The sequence below is a fragment of the Dryobates pubescens genome, chromosome 29 (genome assembly GCF_014839835.1).
Source record: "Dryobates pubescens isolate bDryPub1 chromosome 29, bDryPub1.pri, whole genome shotgun sequence".
Taxonomy (NCBI): Eukaryota; Metazoa; Chordata; class Aves; order Piciformes; family Picidae; genus Dryobates; species Dryobates pubescens.
This window is the reverse complement of record NC_071640.1, coordinates 13,928,519-13,951,309: the sequence shown is the minus strand read 5'-3', so window position 1 is coordinate 13,951,309 and position 22,791 is coordinate 13,928,519. Positions and strand designations below refer to the sequence as shown.

The following is a 22,791-nucleotide window of genomic DNA, read 5'->3' as shown; positions in this document are numbered from 1 at the left end:
CGCTGCGCAGAGCATTCCCAGAGGGCTGGGGGGGGATTCCTCTGGCCAGCAGCGCTGCAGCTGAGCAGTGGAAGGATGGAACGTGGGGGCACCGCCTTGCCCCCTCCATGCCCATCGGTGCCATGCAACGCTGACCACCAGGCCTCCGCCCAGCTCCTCTGCTGGCTCTGGTCACCATGTGTCCCTCGGCAGCCTCGGCCTTGGTCATTTTCCATCGGTTCCTGCTTCCCACAGGCACTTGCTCACCCTCGGAGCCTGGTGTTCTCCCACCACGCAGACAGGCTGGAGCTGCTCTTACTCTCTGGGGACCGCAGGCTGATATCCCGCGCTGTGCTCGCCACTGTGTGGGTGCAGATGGTAATGGAGGCATGAAAACCGGCTGCTGACTTTCCCACCCACAACCACATCTTCTTCCTGCAACAGCTCCTCTGGTCTTCATCAAGCTAAATCCTTCCTTTACAAAATACAAACATCTACAACATTTACAGACCTCTTACAAGGTGACAAATAAGTCTGTTCACACAGCACTGCACATAACAAAATCAAACCAGATCATAGAATAGTTTGGGTTGGAAGGAACCTCCAGTCCAAGGTCATCCAGTCCAACCCCCTGCACTCAGCAGGGACATCCTCCACCAGATCAGGTTGCCCAGAGCCCTGTCCAGCCTCACCTTGAATATCTCCAGGGATGGAGCCTCAGCCACCTCCCTGGGCAACCTGCTGCAGTGTTTCAGCAGCCTCCTGGGGCAGAACTTGTTCCTCACATCCAATCTCAATCTGCTCTGCTCTCATTTCAAACCATTGACTCCGGTCCTATCACTGCAAGCCTTTGCAAACAGCCCCTCTGCAGCCTTCTTGTAGACCCCTCCAGGTACTGGAAAGCTGCTTTAAGGTCTCCCTGGAGCCTTCTCTCCAGGCTGAACACCCCCAGCTCCTTCAGCCTGTCCTCATAGCAGAGCTGCTCTAACCCCCTGATCATTTTCATGGACCTCCTCTGGATCCACTACAACAGGTCCACGTCCCTCCTGTGTTGAGGGCTCCAGAGCTGCAGGTGAGGCCTCCCCAGAGCAGAGGGGCAGGATCCCCTATCTCCACCTCTGGCCTCTCTGCTTTGGATGCAGACCAGGCTGTTCTTGGCCTTCTGAGCTGCCAGTGCCCATTGCTGGCTTCTGTCCAGTTTCTTCCCCACCAGCACTCCCAAGTCCTTCTCTGCAAGGCTGCTTTCCATCACTTCCTCTCCCAGCCTGTATTAATAGTGAGGGTTGTTCTGGCCCAGGCCATAGGTATTGCTGAGCTTTGCTGAGCTTATTTACAGCCATACTAACAGGTACAGCCCTGCCCAGTTTGTAATGTGCCTTTGTTCACCCCCTTTCCTTCAGGGCCACATCTATAGGGGCCTCTCTCTGGAACCAAAACCCTGGAGATCAATGATTAAACCCCTTCAATGTTTGCATGCTGCTCCTGATGTGCTCTCTGAGCAGCATAGGCTGTCTCCCCAGTATGCCAAACCAGAGGGACACTAATGTATCATCACCATGGGGACATGTCTGCCCTTGCCACACATTTACATTCACCTGCCAAGAGCAAGTGGCATCCTCCAGACTTCCTCTCTGCTGCTCCTTCACCTGAGAGGTGCACACAGGCCAGTAAACCCCACCATGGATTCTCACCCCAATTCCCACCTTCACTGGATACTGAGCTGACCTTCCATGGCCCCTGGGTGCTGGACTGGGCTTTCACTCCTACCCATCTCTTCCTTCTCACCCAAACACGTCATGGAGGGTGCCACCACTTGCTCTTGCAGCACCAATTCAGCACCAGGAGACAAACGCCGCAGAGGTTTGAAGAGCAGAAGCCATCTGCAAGACCCGAAGCCCCGCGCAGCCCCTGCCCCAGATCTGCAGGGGTGGTGCAGTAGCCTGAAGTCTGGCTGGATTCCACCCTGCTCACCTGGGTGCTTGAGACCAGAGCTGTTGTATCGCTTACTCTGCATGCAACAGGCAGTGCAAAGAGTAGAGGGACTACGATTTGTCTGAGATTTGTGCCTAGCCATGAGCTGGCATGCAGCAGAGCCAGCTCAGCCTGATTCCAGAGTGTGATGGGTTTATACAAGCCTGGTTTACAGACTCCTCCTAACTATACCTACTTCTTGTCTACTTTTTGATTGGTTTACCTCCGCTTAAGCAACAGGATCTACAACACTAGCAGCACACTAGGAGAGGGGGGGTCTCGAAGGCAAGGAGGGGCGCTCAGAGGCAAGAGGCTTCTCAGCTCAAGGGTGTTTTAGTATCATAAGATGCTAAGGAATGAAGCCCAGTCATTTGAAATGTAAGTTGTGACAGTTTCACATCTTGGGGGTTTGCCATCTTCTGTTGACAACAGGTTCTTGTTTCATTAGGTCTTGATGTCGTTTTGCCTCTAGGAGCCAGGCACCACCAGTATTCTGGCTCCTCTTCAAGGCTGCAGGCCCCAGCAAGGAAGTAACTAACCTTACACCAGCCAGCCCCTGACCGAGGAGCCTCCATGAGGCCCAGTGCAGCGTGTTTAGCCCTAACTTAAAGTCTCACTGTACCCTGCGCGTTCACTCCGACGCCTTCCCTTAGCTAACGCCGTGAAGGCAGCACAGCAAACCCGCGGCCTGTGGGAGCCGAGAGGAGGAACCGACACCAGGAGCTGAAACGAGGAGCTGCGGGACACTGCCGAGCCCCGCCCCCGGCCCCGCCCCCGGCCCCGCCCCCGGCCCCGCCCCCGGCCCCGCCCCCGGCCCCTGCCTCCCGGCAGCGGCGCCGCAGCCGGCGCGCGGCTTGCGCGGTCACGCGGGGCAGGCCGCCAGCTGGGGGTCACGTGACCGCTGCCCGGTGGCGCCATGCGGACAGTCCTGCCCCTGCCCCTGCCCCTGCCCCTGCCCCTGCCCCTGCCCCTGCCCCTGCCCCTGCCCCTGCCCCTGCCCCTGCCCCTGCCCCTGCCGCCTCTCCTGCTGCCTCTGCTGCTGCTGTGTTCGCCGACGACGACTCCAGCCGCTCCCGGTGGGTGCCCTGGGTTGGAGCCCTGTCTGCTTGCCGGTCCGTAGAACCGATCCTCCCCGGGTGGACCCCTCCCCACCGCCAACCGTTTACCCTGGCCCCCCGCGCTGGCACGGGGTGCGCAGGACAAGTGCCCTGAGCTCCCCTGGGCCCGTGACCAGGGCTGTACCGGGTGGCAAGGGTAGTTGCGGGTTTCCCTGGCGCTGACGGTTCCCCCTCCAGCTGTCCGCGCAGCGGGACCTGGCCTGGAGGAGCGGCTTTTCCAGCAGGTGCGGGACCACTTCAGCTTCGAGCCCTGTGGGAATGAGACCTTTCCGCAGCGGTACCTGATCTCGGGTAAGTCCTAGAAGCATGCTGTGGCCGAGCTGCCCCCAGCCCTGGCAGAGCCTTGCAATGGCTCAGGGTTGGATTTGTATCTGCTTTAATTGCTCCCGTGCCTCGCTGGTTGGTGCTTGGAGAGCTGCGCTGAGCAGACAGGGATCAGTGTGAGCTGAGAGCCAGCCCTGCATATGCCAGACCTTCCCCTGCCTTTGTCCGCATCCTCCACACCTCCCCTTTGATTTGTGGTCTGGCTGTGGGCTGCAGGTGTGGGGATTGGCCTTGCTGCAGCAAGAGTAGCCCGGAAGCTGCAGCTGCATTAGGCTTGCCCCAGGGCTAGCTCTGTACACGGTGTCTTCAGTTGGCCAAAGCATCTCTTAAAAGTGCAGCTCAGTGCACTGAACCTATCAGGAAAAACAAGCAGTGACCTAAACCTTGCACTCTGTACCTGTTGCTGTTAGGATGAAAGTGACTTCCCTTGGGTCAGTGTTTTCACCAGGATCACAGAATGTCAGGGGCTGGAAGAGACCTTGAAAGCTCATCCAGTCCAAGCCCCTGCCAGAGCAGGGCACCCAGGGCAGCTCACACAGGAGCACAGCCAGGCAGGTGCTGAATGTCTCCAGAGCAGACTCCACAACCTCTCTGGGCAGCCTGCTTCAGGCTCCAGCACCCTCCCAGGGACAAAGTTTCCCCTCCTGTTCCCCTGGCAGCTGCTCTGCTCCAGCTGGCACCCAGTGCCCCTTGTGCTGTCCTTGGCCATCCCTGAGCAGAGCCTGGCTCCAGCCCTGCACATCTTTATCAACAGAAATAAGGTCACCCCTCAGGCTCCTCTGCGCCAAGCCCCAGCTGCCTCAGGCTGTGCTCACAGGGAGATGTTCCACTGCCTGCAGCAGCTCTGTGCTTCTGTGCTGGACACTCAAGCAGTTCCCTGAGGTCCTTCTTCACCTGAGGGGCCCAGAACTGAACACAATATTCCAGATATGACTTTGCCAGAGGGGGAAGAAAATCTCTCTTGACCTACCACCACAGCCCTTGTTTATAGACCCCAGGATGCCATTGGCCTTTTGTGTTATTCATAACCCTGCAACTTTGGCTGGTTGCTATGCTGGGCAATTGGGGCTCACAGCAAGCAGTCAGTAATGGCTTCTTTTCTAGCCACATCAAGAGCTGTCCTCCCTGCAACAGACAGTAAGAGAGGAGGCTTTTCTGAACAGTGTGACTGTAAACACATCAATCTGAGTAACCGGGGGCATCCATCCTGCCTGCTTGGAGGATTTGCCAGGAGGTGGGGTTGTGACTAACAGCAGCTCAGAGTGCTGCCCAGTCTGATGCCTGCCTCTGTGTGTGGCTTTGTATGCAGCCCTCAGCTGCTGCTCTGCAGCCTGTTCAGCATTTGCACTCAGTCCCATATGTTTCACCATTCATGAGCTCAGGGATCAGATCAGCCCAAAGACAGGGGAACAGGAGTGAGTGTTGATAGCACACCCAAGGCTGACATTTGACTCTTTAAGTGGCCCTGTTTGACCAGAACCTATGCTCCAGTTCAGGTCTTAGGGATAAGTCTGTTCATAGAATCAATAAGGTTGGCAAAGACCTCAGAGATCATCAAATCCAACCTATTACCTAACACCTCCTGCCAACTAATCCATGGCTCCAAGTGCCACGTCCAATCCCCTCTTGAACACCACCAGGGATGGGGACTCCACCACCTCCCTGGGCAGCACATTCCCATGGCCAATCTCTCTTTCTGGGAAGAACTTTCTCCTCACCTCCAGCCTCAACTTCCCCTGACACAGCTTGAACATTTCTTCCTTGTTAAGCTCCTGCTTAACACCAAAAGCAGGGCAAGTCTATGCTCATGTGTTGCTGTTTGGGTTTGTGTATTTGTTTATTTGTTGGGGGGGGGGCTGCTTTGTTTTGGGATTTTCTGTTTAATTTGCTTCTGTCAATTGCCTCATTCAGCAAAGTTCTGGAAGAAAGGATCTGGACCCATCTTTTTCTATACTGGCAATGAAGGTGACATCTGGACTTTTGCTCAGAACTCTGACTTTATATTTGAATTAGCAGAGGAACAGCAAGCACTTGTCATTTTTGCTGAGCATGTGAGTAGTTTAGGCAGCATGCACACTGCAGAGCCAGGTTTGTTCAGTATGACCCAGTTCAGCTTTCCACAGGTCCAGAGCAATAGTCACATCTCTTATGAAGCTGAGGCATTCCTGATGCCAGTTTTCTCCTCATGGTAGCAGCTCTGTTTACTTAGCCATAGCTTCTGGTTCTGTTTGCTGTGATGCCTACTAGCAGCCCAGGATGCAGGCTACTGATCCAGTAAAACCTGTGCTGTGGTGTCATTTGCTTTATAGCAGTGCTCCTGTAAGCAGTTCCCATGGGCCTTGAATTCCACACTGAATTAGAGAATTCCTTTGTTTGGATATTATTTAATCTCTAGTTTGGGAAGTCCCCAGCCAGCCTCTCCCCCACCACTCTATACTAACCCATGAGGTCTACATGCAGAGATGCCTCTGGTCCCTTTTCTACTTGGGTATTTCAGGGCAGACACATGCTGGGGTGTCCACTGAAGCAGCTTCTCATGGACTGCATCCTTTACAGCCTGAAGGTCTGTGTTTACCAGATGCAGAAGCCAAGGTCCTTCCTCAGCTAGTACCAAATTAGAGGACACCTTCTGCTCTGTTCCTGCTGCCCTTTGTGCACACTTAGCCCAGTTCTACAGTGAGAAGAGAGAAGCCCCAGAGCTTGACACCAGCATTTCCACAGCATCTCTTTCCTTGCAGAGGTACTATGGGAAGTCTCTTCCGTTTGGACTTGAGTCAAGACAGCTGAGGAAGACTCACCTGCTTACTGTGGAGCAAGCCCTGGCTGACTATGCAGTGCTGATTACTGAGCTTAAGCAGCAGCATGGTGCTGCAGCCTGCCCTGTCATAGCCTTTGGAGGCAGGTAAAGGTTGTGTGTGCTCCCCTGTGTCCATGCCCAGCCCCACTCCTGATGATCTCTTACACCTGTTTGGCTCTTCAGCACGTTCTAAAGGCAGAGCTTTAAGCTATCTGACAAAGAGCAGATGTGCCTGTGGTGCCTGAGCTCCCAAGAGCTCGTCACCCATCCCAGTCAGCTCTCCCAGCAAGAATTAGTCCCAGTTTGTGATTGCTGTGGAGAAGCACCACTGCCAGGACGGCTCTAGGCATCTTTACTGTACAAGGCAGCCAGAACTGCAGGACAGGAGCATTTCACACTGGAAATACAGAAAACTAAGAACTGGTAGAAGATTCTTTCCAGGGACCACTCAGCTTTTTCCTGACCCCAGTCTGTCTGACAACATCCAGCCCTTTTCTTCTAGGTTCCTTTAAAACTCTGCTCTGCAGCCTGGGGCTTGCTGACCCCTGGCTTCCCAGCAGCAGTTATTCCCCACAGTGTGAGCTGCTGCTGCTGCAGCACAGAGCTGTGTTGAGGCAATGTTCTTGTCTCCTGACTGGGTCCCCAGGCTTACGGTGGAGGGAAGCTTCCCTTTAAAAGGCTTCCACCAAGGCCTTCCAATGCAGTCACAGTGAGCTAAGAGTTGTCGATTGTTACCATTAAGCTTCCAGCTTACTGTGGTGGTTACTGGACTGTTGATGTCAGGGAGGTTTGTAAAGTGACTGTCAGGCCAGCAGCTGGTGTAAAAGGGGCCAGGAGCTGTGCTGAAGTGGGAGAGGGATTCAGCACAATCTGCTAGCTGGGTTGCACATTGGACCACAGCACCGTTTGTGTAAGTCAAAGTTGAGTCTGCAGCAGCCCTGAGCAGTACTGCACCCATGTGAGGAGCACTGAAACAGGGCAGTGCTGGAGCAGCTCAGCATTTCCCATGGTAGAAAAAAAACCTCTTCTATTGCTTAGAACTTTGCCAAACTTCAAGCTGAAATTGCTTGTGGGCAGGTCTCAGTTGATTCCTGTTCCCAAGGCCAGGGTTGGGGAGCTGCCCCTGGCCTAACACAGGTGATGTGGGAAAGGTTATCTACTGCAACCACCTGAGGGGATGGGGAGGGAGCCTTCAGTACCTGTAAGCCCGGGGTCAGACCTGGTGTTATTTGTGTTTAGGGGGTTGTCATTTCCCACCCCCAGGAGTGGCCTCAGAGTAACTCCACAGGACACTTCTGTCACCCTGGTTTTATCTAGCACCTGTTGATCCAGCCGCAGATTGTGGCCCTGGCACTGAAGCTACCAAAGTGGTTTTGAGTTTTATTGTGGTATTTGTTAATGCTTCCCCTTGCCCATATCTGTGCTGACATCCATGCTCAGGAAGAACACTCTCCACTTGCAGTACTAGAGAGGCTGTCCCTGAGCACTGTCCTTGCAGCATTCAGGGACACCCCTTTGCTAAGAGCCCAGGCAGTCTTTAACATCCCACATGCAAAATGTGTCTCCTTCCCCCCAGTGAACAGTGACAGCCTCACTTGGGCCCCTCTTAGCTCTGCTTCAGCTGTCAGGACACACTCAGGATGTTGCAGAATTAAATCTGAGGCAGGGTTTACATTTGGCTGCAGAAGCAAGGAGGCTGATGTGTTCCCACTGGGGTCAGTGTGAGGCCAGTAGGAGCACATTGTGTGCTGTCCTGGACTCATGAGGAGAGCATCTAGCAGGTATCCATCACTTCTTGTAGCCTTGGGTCAGGTGAGCCTGTAAATGCTGCCCTGACCTCTTGAGTTAAACTCTCCTGTCTCTGCCATGGCAGCTATGGGGGAATGCTGAGTGCCTACATGAGGATGAAATATCCAAACATTGTGGATGGAGCATTGGCTGCCAGTGCTCCTCTGCTGTCTGTGGCTGGCCTTGGAGACCCCACCCAGTTCTTCAGAGATGTAACAGCAGTAAGTAGCATCTCTTTTCAGGAGCACTCTTTTCTCCCTCTAGGAATGCTGGGGGTTTTCTTTTTACATCTGTTTAACCAGACCTCTGTCTCCACAGCATCAGTTCCGGGCAAGGATTGCAATTAAATGGGAGCCTGCAAGGAGAAGCAGCAGCTGCCTATGTGATGGCTGAGCACTGCCTCAGCTGGGGTAGCTCAGGGCCCAAAGGTGCTGCTGTGAGGAGCACCTTCAGTTCTTTTAGTACCATTAAGGATTCATCTTCCCATTCCTAGGAACATGGCCATAGTGCACTCTGAAGTTTCCCTTTGTGCCTGGCTGAACCTCCTTTAACTGACTGATTCTTCAGGTGCTCTCCCTACATGTTGTATTCTGGAGTGTCAATGATTCACAGCAGCTCCTCAGTCTCAAGATGGTTCCATTTCAAGGAAGAGCTTGGAAATCTTTCACTAACTTAAAACATGCAGAGTGTCCTGGGTTCACTTAAACTCAACATTTGAGTGTGGCTTTCACATTTTGAGGACATAGAATCCTAGAATGGTTTGGGTTGGATGGCCCTTAAAGATCATCCAGTTCCAACACTCTGTCATGGTCAGGGACACCTCCTGCTAGCCCAGGTGGCTCAAGACCTCACCCAACCTGATCTCAAACACTGTCAGGGTTGGAGCCTCCACAGCTTCTCTGGGCAACCTGTTCCCATGCCTCACCACTCTCCTGGGGAAGAATTTCTTCCTAATGTCAGTTTGTGGTACTGGAGCCTGCAGTGTCAGTAACAACCTGCTCCACCAGTACAACCAGCCCGTGCCTTCAAACATGCCTTCAAGCTCTTCTTCAGCAGCAGTATTGTTTTCCTCAAGACACAGGACATGGTGGCCTTGATCACCTGGCAGATTACTGGTGGGCTTAAGAAGAAAAGCAGCTCCTGGTTTCCAGAGCAGTGCTCTGCCCCCCTTGCACAACTGACTGCTCCATGGCCCCCTCTCCTAAAGCACAGGTGGAAGAAATCTGTGTTGGGGTTTAAAACAAATTCAACCTGCTCCTGAAGATGCAGAAGAGGTTCTAAGCAGTGGGCCACTAACCCCTGCCCCCTGCTGGTACAGTTCTTCCAGTGCAGGCTCCACATGTGTCTCCCCTCTGTCCCTTCAGGATTTCCACAGGTCCAGCCCAGGCTGCAGCGCTGCTGTCCGCAGAGCCTTCCAGCAGATAAAGGATCTGTGCCTGAGTGGAGGTAAGGACAGAGAGCCCTACAGGGCTTCTGAGGGGTAGCCAAGAGGCAGTCCCAGCCATGGGGATTGCACAACTGACTTCTGAATGAATGAAGCTTCAGTTAGTGTTTAAATGAGTATGAGGACAGGCTGGGAGAGTTGGGGCTGTTCAGCCTGGAGATGAGAAGGCTCCAGGGAAACCTCAGAGCAGCCTCCCAGTACCTGAAGGGGCTCCAGAAGAGCTGGGGAGGGACTTTTGACAAGGGCTGGAAGTGACAGGATGAGAAACAATGGCTTTGAGCTGGGAGAGGGGAAATTGAGACTGGAGATAAGGAAGAAATTGTTGAGGGTGGGGAGACTCTGGCACAGGCTGCCCAGGGAGGCTGTGGCTGCCTCCTGCCTGGAGGTGTTCAGGGCCAGGCTGGATGAGGCCTTGAGCAAGCTGTGCTGGGGGGAGGTGTCCCTGCCCATGGCAGGGGGTTGGAACTGGATGATCTTTAAGGTCCTTTCCAACCCAAACCATTCCATGATTCGTTGAAAGCAGCATCTCCTGGGAGCCCTGCATGGTGCTGGGACAGCTGTAGTAGGTTCCTGATCTGTGTCAGGGCTTGCCTGGTCTGTGCTGCTGGTTGTATCTCTGGTGACTGCTGCAGGGGCTGGCCCTGGAGCTGTCCAGAGGAGTTGGTATCCAAAGCCCATATGGCTTTGGGTCACAGCAGGACAAACATTACCAGTGAACAGCCAAGGTGTGCCCGGGGCCAGGCTTCCTGCAGCAGGGTAGGCAGGTCTCAGGCTTAGGAGGGTGAAAATGAAAGGGAGCAGCTTTCTGCAGCAGAAACAAAAAGGTCTGCAGAGATGGATTTCCCGACTCCAGCTGACATTTGGAGGTATGTTTCAGGAGTCCTCTGACAACTCTTCTCACTTGGTAATTCTGACTGCAAATGTACACAGCTCCTGCCAGTTCTTGCAGCTGTTGGACCCCACTGTGACCTCTGTGCTGTGCCCTGTTCTCATGCATGACAGCTTGCCTGTGGAGACTGCCCTGCAGCACCTGGCAGGCCCCAGGGAGCCTGTGGGGGCAAGGAGGAAGCAGCGAGGCAGGTGCTGATTCCTTGGGGCTCCCCAGGGAGTGTTGGAGGCTCCATGAAGGACAGGCTGTGGGTCATAGGCTGTGCAGGCTCACAAAGCTGCCCAGGGAGGCTGTGCTTGTGTATACATTTAGATGTAATGTGTCCTTCCCTCTGCAAACCCAATTTGTCTGCCACAGCCTCTCCTTAGCCCTGAGCCAAGCAAGGTGCTGGAGCCTGCCATCATTTTCCTCTGACCAAGTTTGTGTCTTTCATTTTCCTTCCTTCTGCAGCCTACGATGAAATCAGCAGGAAAATGGCCACGTGCCAGAAGCTGTCTAGCAAGCAGGATGTTTACCAGCTCTATGGCTTTGCTAGAAATGCCTTCACTATGATGGCCATGATGGACTACCCCTACAAAACAGACTTCATGGGACACCTCCCTGCCAATCCAGTGAAGGTGAGTGCCCGGAGTGCCTGGCACTGTTAGGCACCCACCAGTAGTGGCAGTGACAGGAAGAGGCAGTGATGGAGGTTGCAGCCCTTCCACTCAGTTACTCTGCACCTTCTGAGCCGCTGTGATGGTGACTGCTGTCAGACTCATCAGGGAGCACTTGCTGCAGCCACTCTTACTCTGCCCTGCCTTAAGACACAAAGCTGCAAGCTTGTGGACTTCAGCTTTTAAACACTAAAAGCAGCTCTGTTGTAGCCTGTCTCAGAGATGGTTTTGTTTGGTGAGCAGGGATGGAGATCCAAAAATCAGGCTCCTTTTGAAGTGTCACCCAGACAGATGGGATCAAAATATAAAGCAGGGAAAAGTCTCCTGCTGTGGGGACTGGAAGGCCATGAGAGCTCCGAGAGAGTCACAGATGGCAAAGTGTGGGAAGGGTCCTGAGCCTTGGCAGGGAGGGGTTACAAAGACTGCTCAGCTGACTGCTGAGTTTGGGAGCTCCCAGCCTTGGCCCCAGATCTCCAGCTGCTGTTGCAGTTCATTTCTTCTGGTGTGCTGTGGCCACCAGGCCAGTGCACTGTGCCAGCACATCTTGCTGGCGCACCGTGCCGGCGCATCTTGCTGGCTCACCAGGCCGGCACACCGTGCCAGCGCACCGTGCCAGTGCATCTTGCTGGCGCACCGTGCCGGCGCACCGTGCCGGCGCACCGTGCCGGCGCATCTTGCCAGTGCATCTTGCCGGCGCATCGTGCCGGCGCATCGTGCCGGCGCATCGTGCCGGCGCACCGTGCCGGCGCACCGTGCCGGCGCATCTTGCTGGTGCACCAGGCTGGCGCACCGTGCCGGCGCACCGTGCCGGCGCATCTTGCTGGTGCACCAGGCTGGCGCACCGTGCCGGCGCACCGTGCCGGCGCACTGTGCCGGCGCATCTTGCTGGTGCACCAGGCTGGCGCACCGTGCCGGCGCACCGTGCCGGCGCACTGTGCCGGCGCATCTTGCTGGTGCACCAGGCTGGCGCACCATGCCAGCGCACCGTGCCAGCACATCTTGCTGGTGCACCAGGCTGGCGCACCATGCCAGCGCACCGTGCCAGCACATCTTGCTGGTGCACCAGGCTGGCGCACCGTGCCGGCGCATCTTGCTGGTGCACCAGGCTGGCGCACCGTGCCGGCGCACCGTGCCGGCGCACTGTGCCGGCGCATCTTGCTGGTGCACCAGGCTGGCGCACCGTGCCGGCGCATCTTGCTGGTGCACCAGGCTGGCGCACCGTGCCGGCGCACCGTGCCAGCGCATCTTGCTGGTGCACCAGGCTGGCGCACCATGCCAGCGCACCGTGCCAGCACATCTTGCTGGTGCACCAGGCTGGCGCACCGTGCCGGCGCACCGTGCCAGCACATCTTGCTGGCGCACCAGGCTGGCGCACCGTGCCGGCGCACCGTGCCAGCGCATCTTGCTGGTGCACCAGGCTGGCGCACCGTGCCAGCGCACCGTGCCGGCACACCAGGCCAGCACACTGTGCCGGCGCATCTTGCTGGCGCACCAGGCCGGCACACCAGGCCACCACAACTTTCTTTGTCTCTGGCCTTGTGGCATTTATGGTTTGAGCCCTCCCTGGAGCAAAATGCAGGAAGCCATACAGGCTGTGCTGCCCTGGGACTCGAGATGCTGTCTGTAGCCCGCTGGGCATCCAGCTCCTTTCTAGGCTCTGTTTACAACTTGTAAAATGTCTTCTGGACATTTTACATGAAGGGCATTAAAATACTCTGTAGGGGGAGGGAACTGCTATGTGGCATTGTCGCTTCTGCAGAGCTGCTGAAATTGGTGAAGAGACTTTGTCCCAGTGCTGCCTCCTCTTTCTGTGCATAGTGTTGCTAGAAGGGAAGAGAAGATCCCCTGCATCCCCCTTCTGTGGAGCAGAGGCTCTTACCTACCCTGTCTTCAATTTGCTTGTCATGTGTCTTCTCCAGGTTGGCTGTGAACAAATCCTTGCCCACACAGACCCAGTAGAAGGCCTGGCTGCTCTGGTTGGTGAGTTCCTGGGACTATCTTGGTCTTTTGAGGCCCTGCAAGCAGAGCTGCTGCATTGTTGTGTGGGTCCTGCATCACAGGAACTGCTGTGACCATCCCCCATCTCCCACTGGGTGGTTGTGCCTCGTACTGGCTTTGCCAGGGTGGCCCTCTCCCCTTTCCAAACCTATCCTTCTCAGATTGCTCAGCAGCCCTTTAGCCTCCTGAGATACCTGGTTCTCTTCTAAAGCTTTACTGTGCTCTGCCCCAGGAAGTTGCACATTCAGTGAAGGAACTTTCCAGGTGTGCTTGTTGAGGACAAGGTTGTCAGCACCGTGCCCTGTGCTCTGTCACGGTGGCAAGGCCACCTTACATACATCAGCCACATCTGTCTCTGTCAGTGCCTCATCTGTCAGCCAGGAGCATTTGTAAGGAAAATATTGGAGCTCTTTGAAAGATTTTGTGAGAAGTCTTCCAGTTTGCTCACTAAAAGCAAGTTCTGCCTTGGTCATAGTTCAGAGAAACAGGTTCTGAATGCCAGAAAATTGGTTGAAGGAATTCCTTTAGGTTTCATGCAGCTCAGCAGGGTTGGCAACTACTGGTTTATTTTCTTTTGCACATTGTGCATATTGCCAGGATGGCTCCAAGTCAGAACTGTCCCAGTTCCACCTCACTGGTACAGACACTTGCCTGGCAGCTGTAAAACGTTAAAATGGTAACTTGTTGGCATACCCTGTCAGCTCTCCTTGATGTCTTCACACCCTACTTCTCTTCTGAGGCAGAGTGGGGATCTTGTCCTTTTGTGATGAGGCAGCTGAGGGTGAATTTCTTCTCCCCTGCCCACAGGAGGTCCTTTGTGTCCCTGCCCAGCTTGCCACCTGTGCTCACTTGAGACAGTGATCATGCAAGAGACATGATCCACCAGAGCTGTGGGCAGGGGAGTGGCCTTTGTCCATACCTGTGCCTCAGTGTTGTAGAGGAGGACGGTGTCCTCCTTCTGCATGTGCTGCAGTGAGCCCCCTCCCACCAGGTAGAGCGTGCTGCCATGGGCTGTGAGGCTGAACTGGCAGCAGCTGAGCGGGGACAGCGTCAGCGTGGTCCACTGGTTGCTGGCAGGGCAGTACCGCTCCGTCTGGTTCACCTGAACCCATTCCCCCACCTGCAAAGAGCCACAACACCAACTCCCCCACTGTCTCATGCTGTGGGTCACATCGAGCTTCTGATAAACCAAAGTCCCAGCACTCACTGGAATACCACCAGGCTTAAGGTGCTGGATTCTCAACCCACAGTGAGCAAGCAGGGACTGGAACAGATTCAAATCTTGCTGTGGCAGGGCTTTAAGGGAGCTTTCTCCTTGGAAACCCAGAGCAGGGTGCCACAGGGACTGGCACAGCCCAAGTCCTGCCTGCTCTGCAGACTTCCCACACGTTTCAAGGAATGTTATCTAAGCAGGTCTATACTGCACCCAGTTGTGGACACTGAGTTTGTGTCATCTGGAGGAACTGGATGTGCAGGTTTCCTTTAGAGATCTCTGTCCCTTCCCCAGTGAGCAATTAAGTACCCTGAGACTTCCAAAGAAACTGTGCCCATCATGGCAGAATCAGACCAGGCCATGAGTCTTTAGGCTTTCACATGGAAATGATTCATAGCTTGGAAGGATGATCCAGTCCAGCCTGTCAGGGTAAGGTCATAGCTGAAATGAGCTGGGCCTCCCTTGGGAGTTTATGCCAATGTCTAAGAGTTTGAATAGTGACAAAATTTTTCTGGCATCCATTCTGAATCTCCCCGGTAGCAATTTGTCCCTATCACCCCTGGTCTCTGCTGTGGGACTCTGCTGTGGCCCCCAACTGTGCCAACCCACTAGGAGCCCCAGAGCTATGGGGGCTCACAGTTATGGTCAGCCTGCTGGAGTACAGGCCAGAGCCCAGCGAGGGGGTCAGACTGGGGATTCTAAGAGCCAGTGAACTTACTCTTTTGAGTGTCCTTCCCCCAATGCAGAAGAGGCTGTCCCCAGCTGCAGCCATGCCGTGGTCACAGCGGGTGAAGGCCATGGCACTGTTGCCAACCCAGCGGCGCAGGCCAGGGAGGAAGCTGTAAGTGTCCCGCAAGGTTTTACCTCCAGAGAAGCCCCCTAGGAATGAAGCAGAGGTCTTAAAAATCTCTCCAGCATCCTCTCTGACACCCAGCAAACCTGCTGCAAACATCAGCTGACTTTTGATGTAAAGCACCTGCGGAGCTCAGGTTTCAAACTGCTGTGCAGGGCTGAGGGCTGTGCACAGACAAAATTCAAACAAATTGACAGAGTGATAAAACTGCAAAGGTAAAAAAGCAGACCAAAGGCCAGGCTCCTGGTTAGGACATTCCTGCTCTCTCCGTGCTGCAACAGCTTGGGTGTATTTGAAACCACGTCCCAAGCTTTCAAAACAAGTTACAATCTGATAGACAGGTTGGTTTGCTGGGGAGAAGGAAAGGAGGCTCCTGGTGACTTTTCCTTGAGCTCCTCAGGTGTTTGAAACTGAAACCTTGAGCTTCTCAGGTGATTTAATGAGGAGGAAAACACAAACCAGTTTCAGCTCTTTCTGTAAGTAGTTTTCCACAAAAGACTTTTGAATAAAGCTCTTGGGGTGTTCCAGGTGTAACCAGGAACAGCTTTAATGAGGGAATCTGCTTCCAGCATATGCAGTCACAGAATGGAGATTTGAAAGGGAAGCGTTCAAAAGTGCTTAAATTTGGGTCATTGAAGGCCAGAGCCAATCTGCCAATGCTGTTGTCACCTTACTAGGCATTCCCTTGTGTAGTCAGGGGTGCATTATGAATTGCTCCTTGCTGGCAGGGTAAATGCCTCCAGCTGCCTGCCTGCTGAGCAGGGTCTTTGCAAACCAGGAAGGTGCTGTTTCAGGTTGGCCATAAGCCCCAGCTTGCCTGGGTATGGACTCTGTCTGCATGGAGCTTGTATTTCAAACTCCTTCTGAAGTAATGCTCTCAGTTTCTCAGCTTGGGTAGAGCTGCAGGCTGGCCCACTCACAGCTGCAATTACCTCACTGGTTTAGACTGGAATGAAAGCTGCAGGCAGGTAAAGGTCTCGGGGCCAGGGGGAGAGCATGCTCCAGCCCAGCTCACCATGCTGGGGGTGGAGCTTGGTGAGGCAATTCCCTCCTTGCTCTCTGGTGAGAATCAGGACCAGAAGTGCCTGTGGCACTGGGGCCACCTGTGTCACAGAGGGACCTGAGCCTTGGTCTCAGCCATTCCCCCAGCTGAAGCACTGCCCACCTCTGCTGCCAGTGCAGGAGCCCTGCTGGCACTGGGGTCACATGTCTGGAGAGGACAGCCTGGGTGCTGCCTTCCCTACCCCTGGGGCCTTGAGGCCATCACATCATTCCAGGTGTGCCACTGACATTAACCTGGGCTAGATCCATACAGCAGTCCCAGCTGGCCATAACTGTTTCTTGAAGTAGGGAGCTGGCAACAATGGCAGACTGGCCCAGACCATCCCACACCAGCACAGTTATCTTTCAAGTCCAAATTAGGAGCTGTAAAAGCTAAAGCTCCTACAAGAATTTCCTGCTGCTTTATTGCTAAGCATCCTGCAGCATCTACCACAGATCCCTGCAGCCGAGGAGCTCTTGTACAGCAAGAGCTGTCCAGGCTCAGAGACTAAGAGCCTGCACTACATTTCTTATTGCACCAGAGCAGGGACAGGCCCACATCTTCCCTTCTCATTCACACCAGGCTTTAATCCCATCCCTAGCACCATGGCAGCCTGCTCTTGTTTCACGTTGCCAAAGAGCAAAGCTTTGGGATTTAGCCAGGACTGCAAGGTCAAAGATGACCCTGGGCTGGGGCTGTAAGCACATGATGTCCCCTGTAATGGCTTGGACATAAAACAATTCCTGCTGTTCAGGAGGGCAGTGAGGCTGTGCTAATGTAGCAGAAAAGGGCCACTGGAGGTGTGGGTGTCACTGGCAGGGGTGCAGGCTTAAGCTGTGATACTGAGATGGCAGCAAAAATCCCCAGAGCTGCTCTGCTGTCACCTGAAATGTAGAGGATTCCCTTGTGGGTAGTGCCTGCGTGATCAGCAATAGGCATGGGGAAGGGAGCTGTGAACTCCCACTGGTTGGCAGCAGGCTGGTAGAGTTCCACGGTGCAGGTGAGGGTCCCCAGCAGTGTCCCACCACCCACAGCAAGGATGCAGTCAGCCAGCGCAGCAGCATGGAAGCGCGTCCGCCGCTGCAGCAGGCTGGCCACCTGCAGCCAGCAGGAGTGCCGCGGGTCGAAGCGGAACACCTAGGAGGGCAGCAGAGAGGTGAGGGTTAGCAGAGGGCAAGTGGCTGGCATCTCATTTGGCTTCAGGAACTGATAAACATTTTCCCTGGACTGAGGATGTGTTTATGTGCAGACCTGGAGAGGGGCAGCTGCCAGTGCAGCTGGGAGCAGAGCTGTGGCCTGTCTGCAGCGCTGGACAGGGGTGGAGACAGGTTCTGCTTTGTTCAAGTAGTAAGCAGGAGGTGAAACACTGGCTTCATGAAACAGGTTTGTGTCAAACACCAGCTAGCAAGTGGCAGCTGACAACTTCCAGTGAGGTTTAAACAAGCACATTTAGCACTTCTGCAGCTGCAGAGCTTTGCCCACTGCTCCCACCTAGAAGGTGTGAGTGGCATCTTCTCCCCTCACACCACCACAGGGACATAGCCCCTCTGCCACAGCTGAGCTTCCACTTTGAGGCAAAAGTAAATATGTGCCCAAGCTGCTTGTGTCACCCTGGTTAGAAAGCTCAGGTCACTGAACCAAGGCAGTATCTGCAGAACCACACAGGCTGAGTGCTGGGCTTGGGCTGTAGCTCTGCAGCCAGTGCCATGGCCCTGCTGCTTTGGCATCCTCTCCTCTATTGCTACTGAGCTGCCTCCTGCCTTCCAGGCAGGGGAAGAGAGCTGCTGTTTGCAGTGGCTCTGGGGAACTGAGCACAATGCTGAGCTAAGCCCCCTGGAAGTGTGGGGAAGGAAATCTTGTTGCTCATTGAAGCTGTCTATGAAAAAAACCTGCCCAAGGCTTCTCCAGGCAGCAGGGGAAGGTCTTGGGAGCTAAAGCAGATTTACCTTCCTAGGGCAGAACCAAGGAATGAGCCAAGCTCCAGGCTTTCAACTGCTGCCTCTCAGGCACAAGTCCCATGGAGAGTATCCATGGGGGTGTTTGATCACCTGACCTGGAGCTACCTGAACCTGCTCTGTGGAAGTTGTGTACAGCTCAGGGTGACAATTTGCAGTAGGAGCAAGGTGGGAACAGGGCAGAACCAGAGAGTTTGGAAGCTGTATTCCCAAGGGCTTTCTGTGCTGCACAGAGCACTGTGAGGTACCTAAAGGCAGGAGGTCTGTGGTGGGCCAGAGGAGTGACTCCCTCACCCAGGCAGTGTTCCAAGGGGAAGTTCTTGTGCCTTACCTTGTTTGAGGGCTGCTTTCCTGTGGGATCAAATTTGCTCTGTCCCCCAATGACAAACAGGAAGTCATTGATGACAACAATGCAGTGGTTGTACACTGGCACACAGAGGTCCCCCACCTTGTGCCAGGCACTGCATCTCTGGTCTGCAGCCCACATCTCCCTGCACACACAGTTGTCAGTGGTTCTGCCACCAGCAACCAGCAGCACAGCAGAGCGGGAACGGAGCCTCGTGCGCTGTGTCTGCAGCACTGGCTGAGCATACAGCTGGCAGTGGTAACTCAGAGCCTCCTGTAGGTACCTGTGGCAGCCCAAATCCAGCCTTGTAAGAGGCATATCCTGGACATACCTCTGCAGGTCCCACAGAGGGATGAGAGGGAATCTGATGCGCCCCAAAACATCCGCGGCATCCTTCAGCCGCGCACGGTCGTGCTGCAGCCAGCTCAGGGCGGCTCGGAGCAGCTCCAGCTCGCTGCACCCCTCAGTGTCAGTCCCGTCTAAAATTTGACAGAGAGTTCCTCGATCCAGATCTTTCAAGCACTGAGGATCAGCCAAGATCTGTTTGTAGTGCTGCCCGACGTAGCACATGGCTCTCTGCCTCAGCTCTGTGGGGCCCAGCCTCTTGGCAATGGTAAGGATGTCCCTGCAGTTCTCAGGGTTTAAGCAGCCCTCAAGAAAGCCAAAGCACAGCTTGATCACCTCCCGAACCAGGAGGGCTTCTGCAGCTTTGAAGGTCTCCTCAATATTCCCTAAGGAGAGGTCTAGTTTGTTGGAGTAGATGAAGTTGAGAACGTTCCTCAGTCCAGCAGCACTGACAGCTTTCAGTTGGATGTTACCAGCTGGGCTCCTCACTGTTGTCGAGTCTCCAGCAAACAGGACCTTGCAGTAACTGCTTGCTGCTGCTAAAAGCACCTTGTGGGCAGGAAAGCAAACCCCTTCTGCCTCCAGCATCACATCGCACAGCGCACGCTGCGAGCGGAGGCTGCCGAGCCCCTCCAGGAGCCTTGCCGGGTAGGTGTCTGACGTGAGCCTCCCTGTGCCAGCCTGGGAGTCCAGCAGCATTTCTGCAGGGTAGCCCCAGAGCAGCCCTGCCACTCCTCACTGCACTTAGGGCAGCTCCTGGGCAGGCTTCTGCAACTGCAGCAGTGGTTTTATGCCTCGAAGGAGCCGAGACCAGAGAGCCATGCAGAGCAGCAGCAGCTGTGTCAGCCTCCCTCCAAGTGCCTGTGCCCCACAGCAGTGTGGGGCTGTTTGCAAGGGGAGCTGCTGGTGCTGCTCACCGCACACAGCCCAGAGTGCTTGTGGGCTTTGCCTGTGGGTGGTGACTGGCAGCAGTGGGTGGTGACTGGCAGCAGTGGGTGGTGACTGGCAGCAGTGGGTGGCCCCCAGCATAGCCACATTCCAGCGGCTGGCTGGCACCAGCCCCTCACAAAGAGCTGCTCCTGCTTCAGCCGCTCCCCCGCCACGCTCTGCTGGGCTGCCTGGGCAGGTGCTCTTTCATCTGGGCAAGCCTGCACACGCTGTGCTTCCCTTCCTGAGCAACAGGCAAACACAGGCCTGGCTGCAACATGCCAGCCATGGCCCTCTGTCCAAATTTGATGCATTCAGCTGAGAGCTACAGGGGGTCCCAGCAGTTGTGTCCCCCATTCAGTGACCATCCCATACAGGGATGGTCACTGCCTCAGGGATTTGGGCTAGGGCTCTCACAAGGGTGCTTCTGGCACGAGCTCCCTCTGTACACAGCAAAGCCTGGCCTGCAGCCAGGCTTGAGCCCAGGTAAAAGCTTTGGCATGAAGTGGGGATCACAGCCTAAGGCTGGGGCAGACCCTGCTAGCTGTCCCCTAGCCTTACTCACCCAACAGGGACAGATGCTCTGCAGGAGGTGTGAGGCACAGAGGTACTGAGGGGTTGGCTTTGTGCTGTGCTCCCCCCTGGCAGGGGTGTTCTACAACTCCTCGGGCTCGGCACAGTGCTTCGACATTTACCGCCTGTACCAGGCCTGCGCGGATCCCACCGGCTGCGGCACCGGCGCCGACGCAGAAGCCTGGGACTACCAGGTGAGGTGCTGGGCACACCAGCAGGGTTCATCTGCTGCCATAGTTAGCTCCTGGCCTCATGAAGTCCTTGTACCTCCCAGGTCTGCACAGAGATCAACTTAACGTTCGACAGCAACAACGTGACCGACATGTTCCCTGCCATGCCCTTCACGGAGGCCATGCGGCAGCGCTACTGCCAGGGCCGCTGGCACGTGCGGCCGCGCCCGGGCTGGCTGCGCACCAACTTCTGGGGAGCAGGTGAGGAGTGCTGCCTGCCTGGCCTTCTGCAGTCCCCTGTAGCTGTCTGCCTGTGCCCCTCTGCCCAGCTGAGCTCTGTGAGCGCAGCCATAGTGCAGCCTTGTGCTGACCTCAGCCAAGCAGACTTCCCTGTGCCCCTTGAGGCAGAAGTGGGAAACCTAAAACCTGCCAAGAATTTGTTCTGTTCCCCAGGGTTGTTTTTTCTATTCTTGGCCATGTTTGGGTGAGTGGGCAGGAAGGAGGCCTCTCAAATGTCATCTCTCCAACTTTCAGACTTGAGAAGTGCAAGCAACATCATCTTCTCAAATGGAGACTTGGACCCCTGGGCTGGAGGTGGGGTAAGCATCTGCACTCCTGCACTCTGAGCACAGTACTGCTCAGGTGATGCTTTTCTCCCCCTTTCAGAGCAGGCCTGGCAATTAATCTTGAGCCCATGTGAGTTTCTGGAAGCAGCTGTTCTACACTGGATACCATCCAGGGGCCCCATGACATTCCTGGTGGTCCATCAGCAAGGATGCAGCAAAAGTGTCCCCCCTACTGCAGACACAGCAAGAGCTTCCTTACCCAGCCCCTGGCCTCCCAACCACAACCCATCACATACCTGTGTCCAGAGCTGGGCTCAGTGCTGACAGCTGAGTCCTCCCTGCTCTCTTCAGCCCCAGCACATTTTGTGACACCCAAACCAGGACATGTTTTGGCTGTTCAACAAAACCAGAGTGATGGCAGAATTTAAAACCCAGAGCCACCCAGAACTGGATTGTGAGTCAGTTGAGCTCCTGGTTGTAGTGCAGGAGGTCCTTGGATTAGGCTGGCTTGGCAGTCCCAGGCTGCTTAGGGTGCATAGGCTCAGCTACTGCAAAGTGCCCGTGGCAGTTTCCATCACCTCTGGGACAGATGAATGGGCCCACTGGGCCTGCTGGCCATACACACAGCAGCAGCTGTATTGAGGACCTCTTTGGGAGCTATTCCTCAGTCCTGCCCAGCTTGCCTGGCCACTGCTCCTTCTCCTTGCAGATAAACAGCAGCCTGAGTCCTTCCCTCATTGCCTTGACCATCAAAGGAGGTGCTCATCACCTGGATCTCCGGTAAGCACTGCACTCTCCTTTCGCTGACAACATCCTGCAGCCCTGGGTGTTGAATCTTAGCTAACCACAACCTGAAGAACCAGGGGATGAACTTCAAGGGCACTGGGTACCAGGCTGTGGCAGCCTGACTGCAGATGAGAATCTTTTACCCAGGACAGGGCTTGGGAAGCTGCCAGGGAAGCTGTGCGGAACTCTGCACTAAGCTCACAAACTTCCCTCTCTTGCACAAGGACTGGCACAAGTGTGTGGTGGCCTGTGGTGATCAGTCACATCAAGTGGTCCAGCATCTCTGGGCATCAGCCTTCAAGTGTGGAGCACAGGGCAGCAGCTGCCAACACAAGGGGGAGCTCAGGGCTCCCAAGCCTGCCTCCCAGCCTCCGGGTTTTCCAGGGCACAGAGCGCACACCGGATCAGTGCCTTGGCTTGGGTTTTGCTGTACAAGGGGCAGGGCTGCTCCCCACTGAGTGTTTGACACTGCTCTTTCTCCAGGGGACACAACCCTGCTGACCCCCCGGCCGTCACCGAGGCACGCAGGCTGGAGGCCAGCGTCATCAGCAGCTGGGTGCAGGCTGCAGCCGTGCGCAGGGCACGGGCGGCTGGCTCCGCACGCCTGGCACCACAGGCTGCCAGGCTGCCACCAGGGCATGGACACACAGCGGCCTGCTGAGCTGTGCCTGTGCTGTCTCCTCTTCCACAGCAGTGGGAATTTGCCTCTCAAGTATCCCACCTGCCCCTAATAAAAGCGAGAGGCCCTGATCACTGACGTGAAGCCAGCCCACACTGTGTTTGGGCTTCCTGCTCACCTGCTTGGAATGCAGAGGCATTACAAAGGGTGGAAATAATAAAGGCTTGCTTGTGATGCCCATTTCAAGCCAGGCTGAAGTTGCTTACCTTAGCAAGGGTGGTCTCAGGAGGAGCAGCTGAGGAAGCTGTGCTGGTGGCTGCCTTAAGACCATCCTGGGAGAACTGCTGCTGGGGGAGCCTGAGTGAGGATGAAAGGTCAGAGAGTCCTCAGACACTGCACCTGCATCCCTGAGGATTAACATTGTTCAGCCAT

At 55.3% G+C, this 22,791-nt stretch overlaps 2 protein-coding genes across 2 annotated transcripts; one reads left to right on the top strand and one right to left on the bottom strand.

Moving 5' to 3' along the window:
• Nucleotides 1-2,956: 2,956 nt before the first annotated feature.
• On the top strand, nt 2,957-22,401 carry DPP7 (dipeptidyl peptidase 7; the record flags this gene model as incomplete). Its single annotated transcript, XM_054174192.1, has 13 exons — nt 2,957-3,026; nt 3,246-3,359; nt 5,304-5,443; nt 6,131-6,294; nt 8,063-8,198; nt 9,342-9,423; nt 10,761-10,927; nt 12,886-12,946; nt 20,294-20,412; nt 20,493-20,649; nt 20,923-20,987; nt 21,664-21,734; nt 22,224-22,401. Coding segments are annotated over 13 exons (1,524 nt in total), but the record flags the coding sequence as incomplete, so codon positions are not given.
• LOC104300170 (kelch-like protein 9) lies at nt 12,953-19,500 on the bottom strand. The gene is given in 5 exon segments (XM_009900421.2): nt 12,953-13,759; nt 13,761-14,084; nt 14,896-15,056; nt 16,957-17,209; nt 18,359-19,500. Coding segments are annotated over 5 exon segments (1,869 nt in total). The 5' UTR covers nt 19,418-19,500; the 3' UTR covers nt 12,953-13,687.
• Nucleotides 22,402-22,791: the final 390 nt, after the last annotated feature.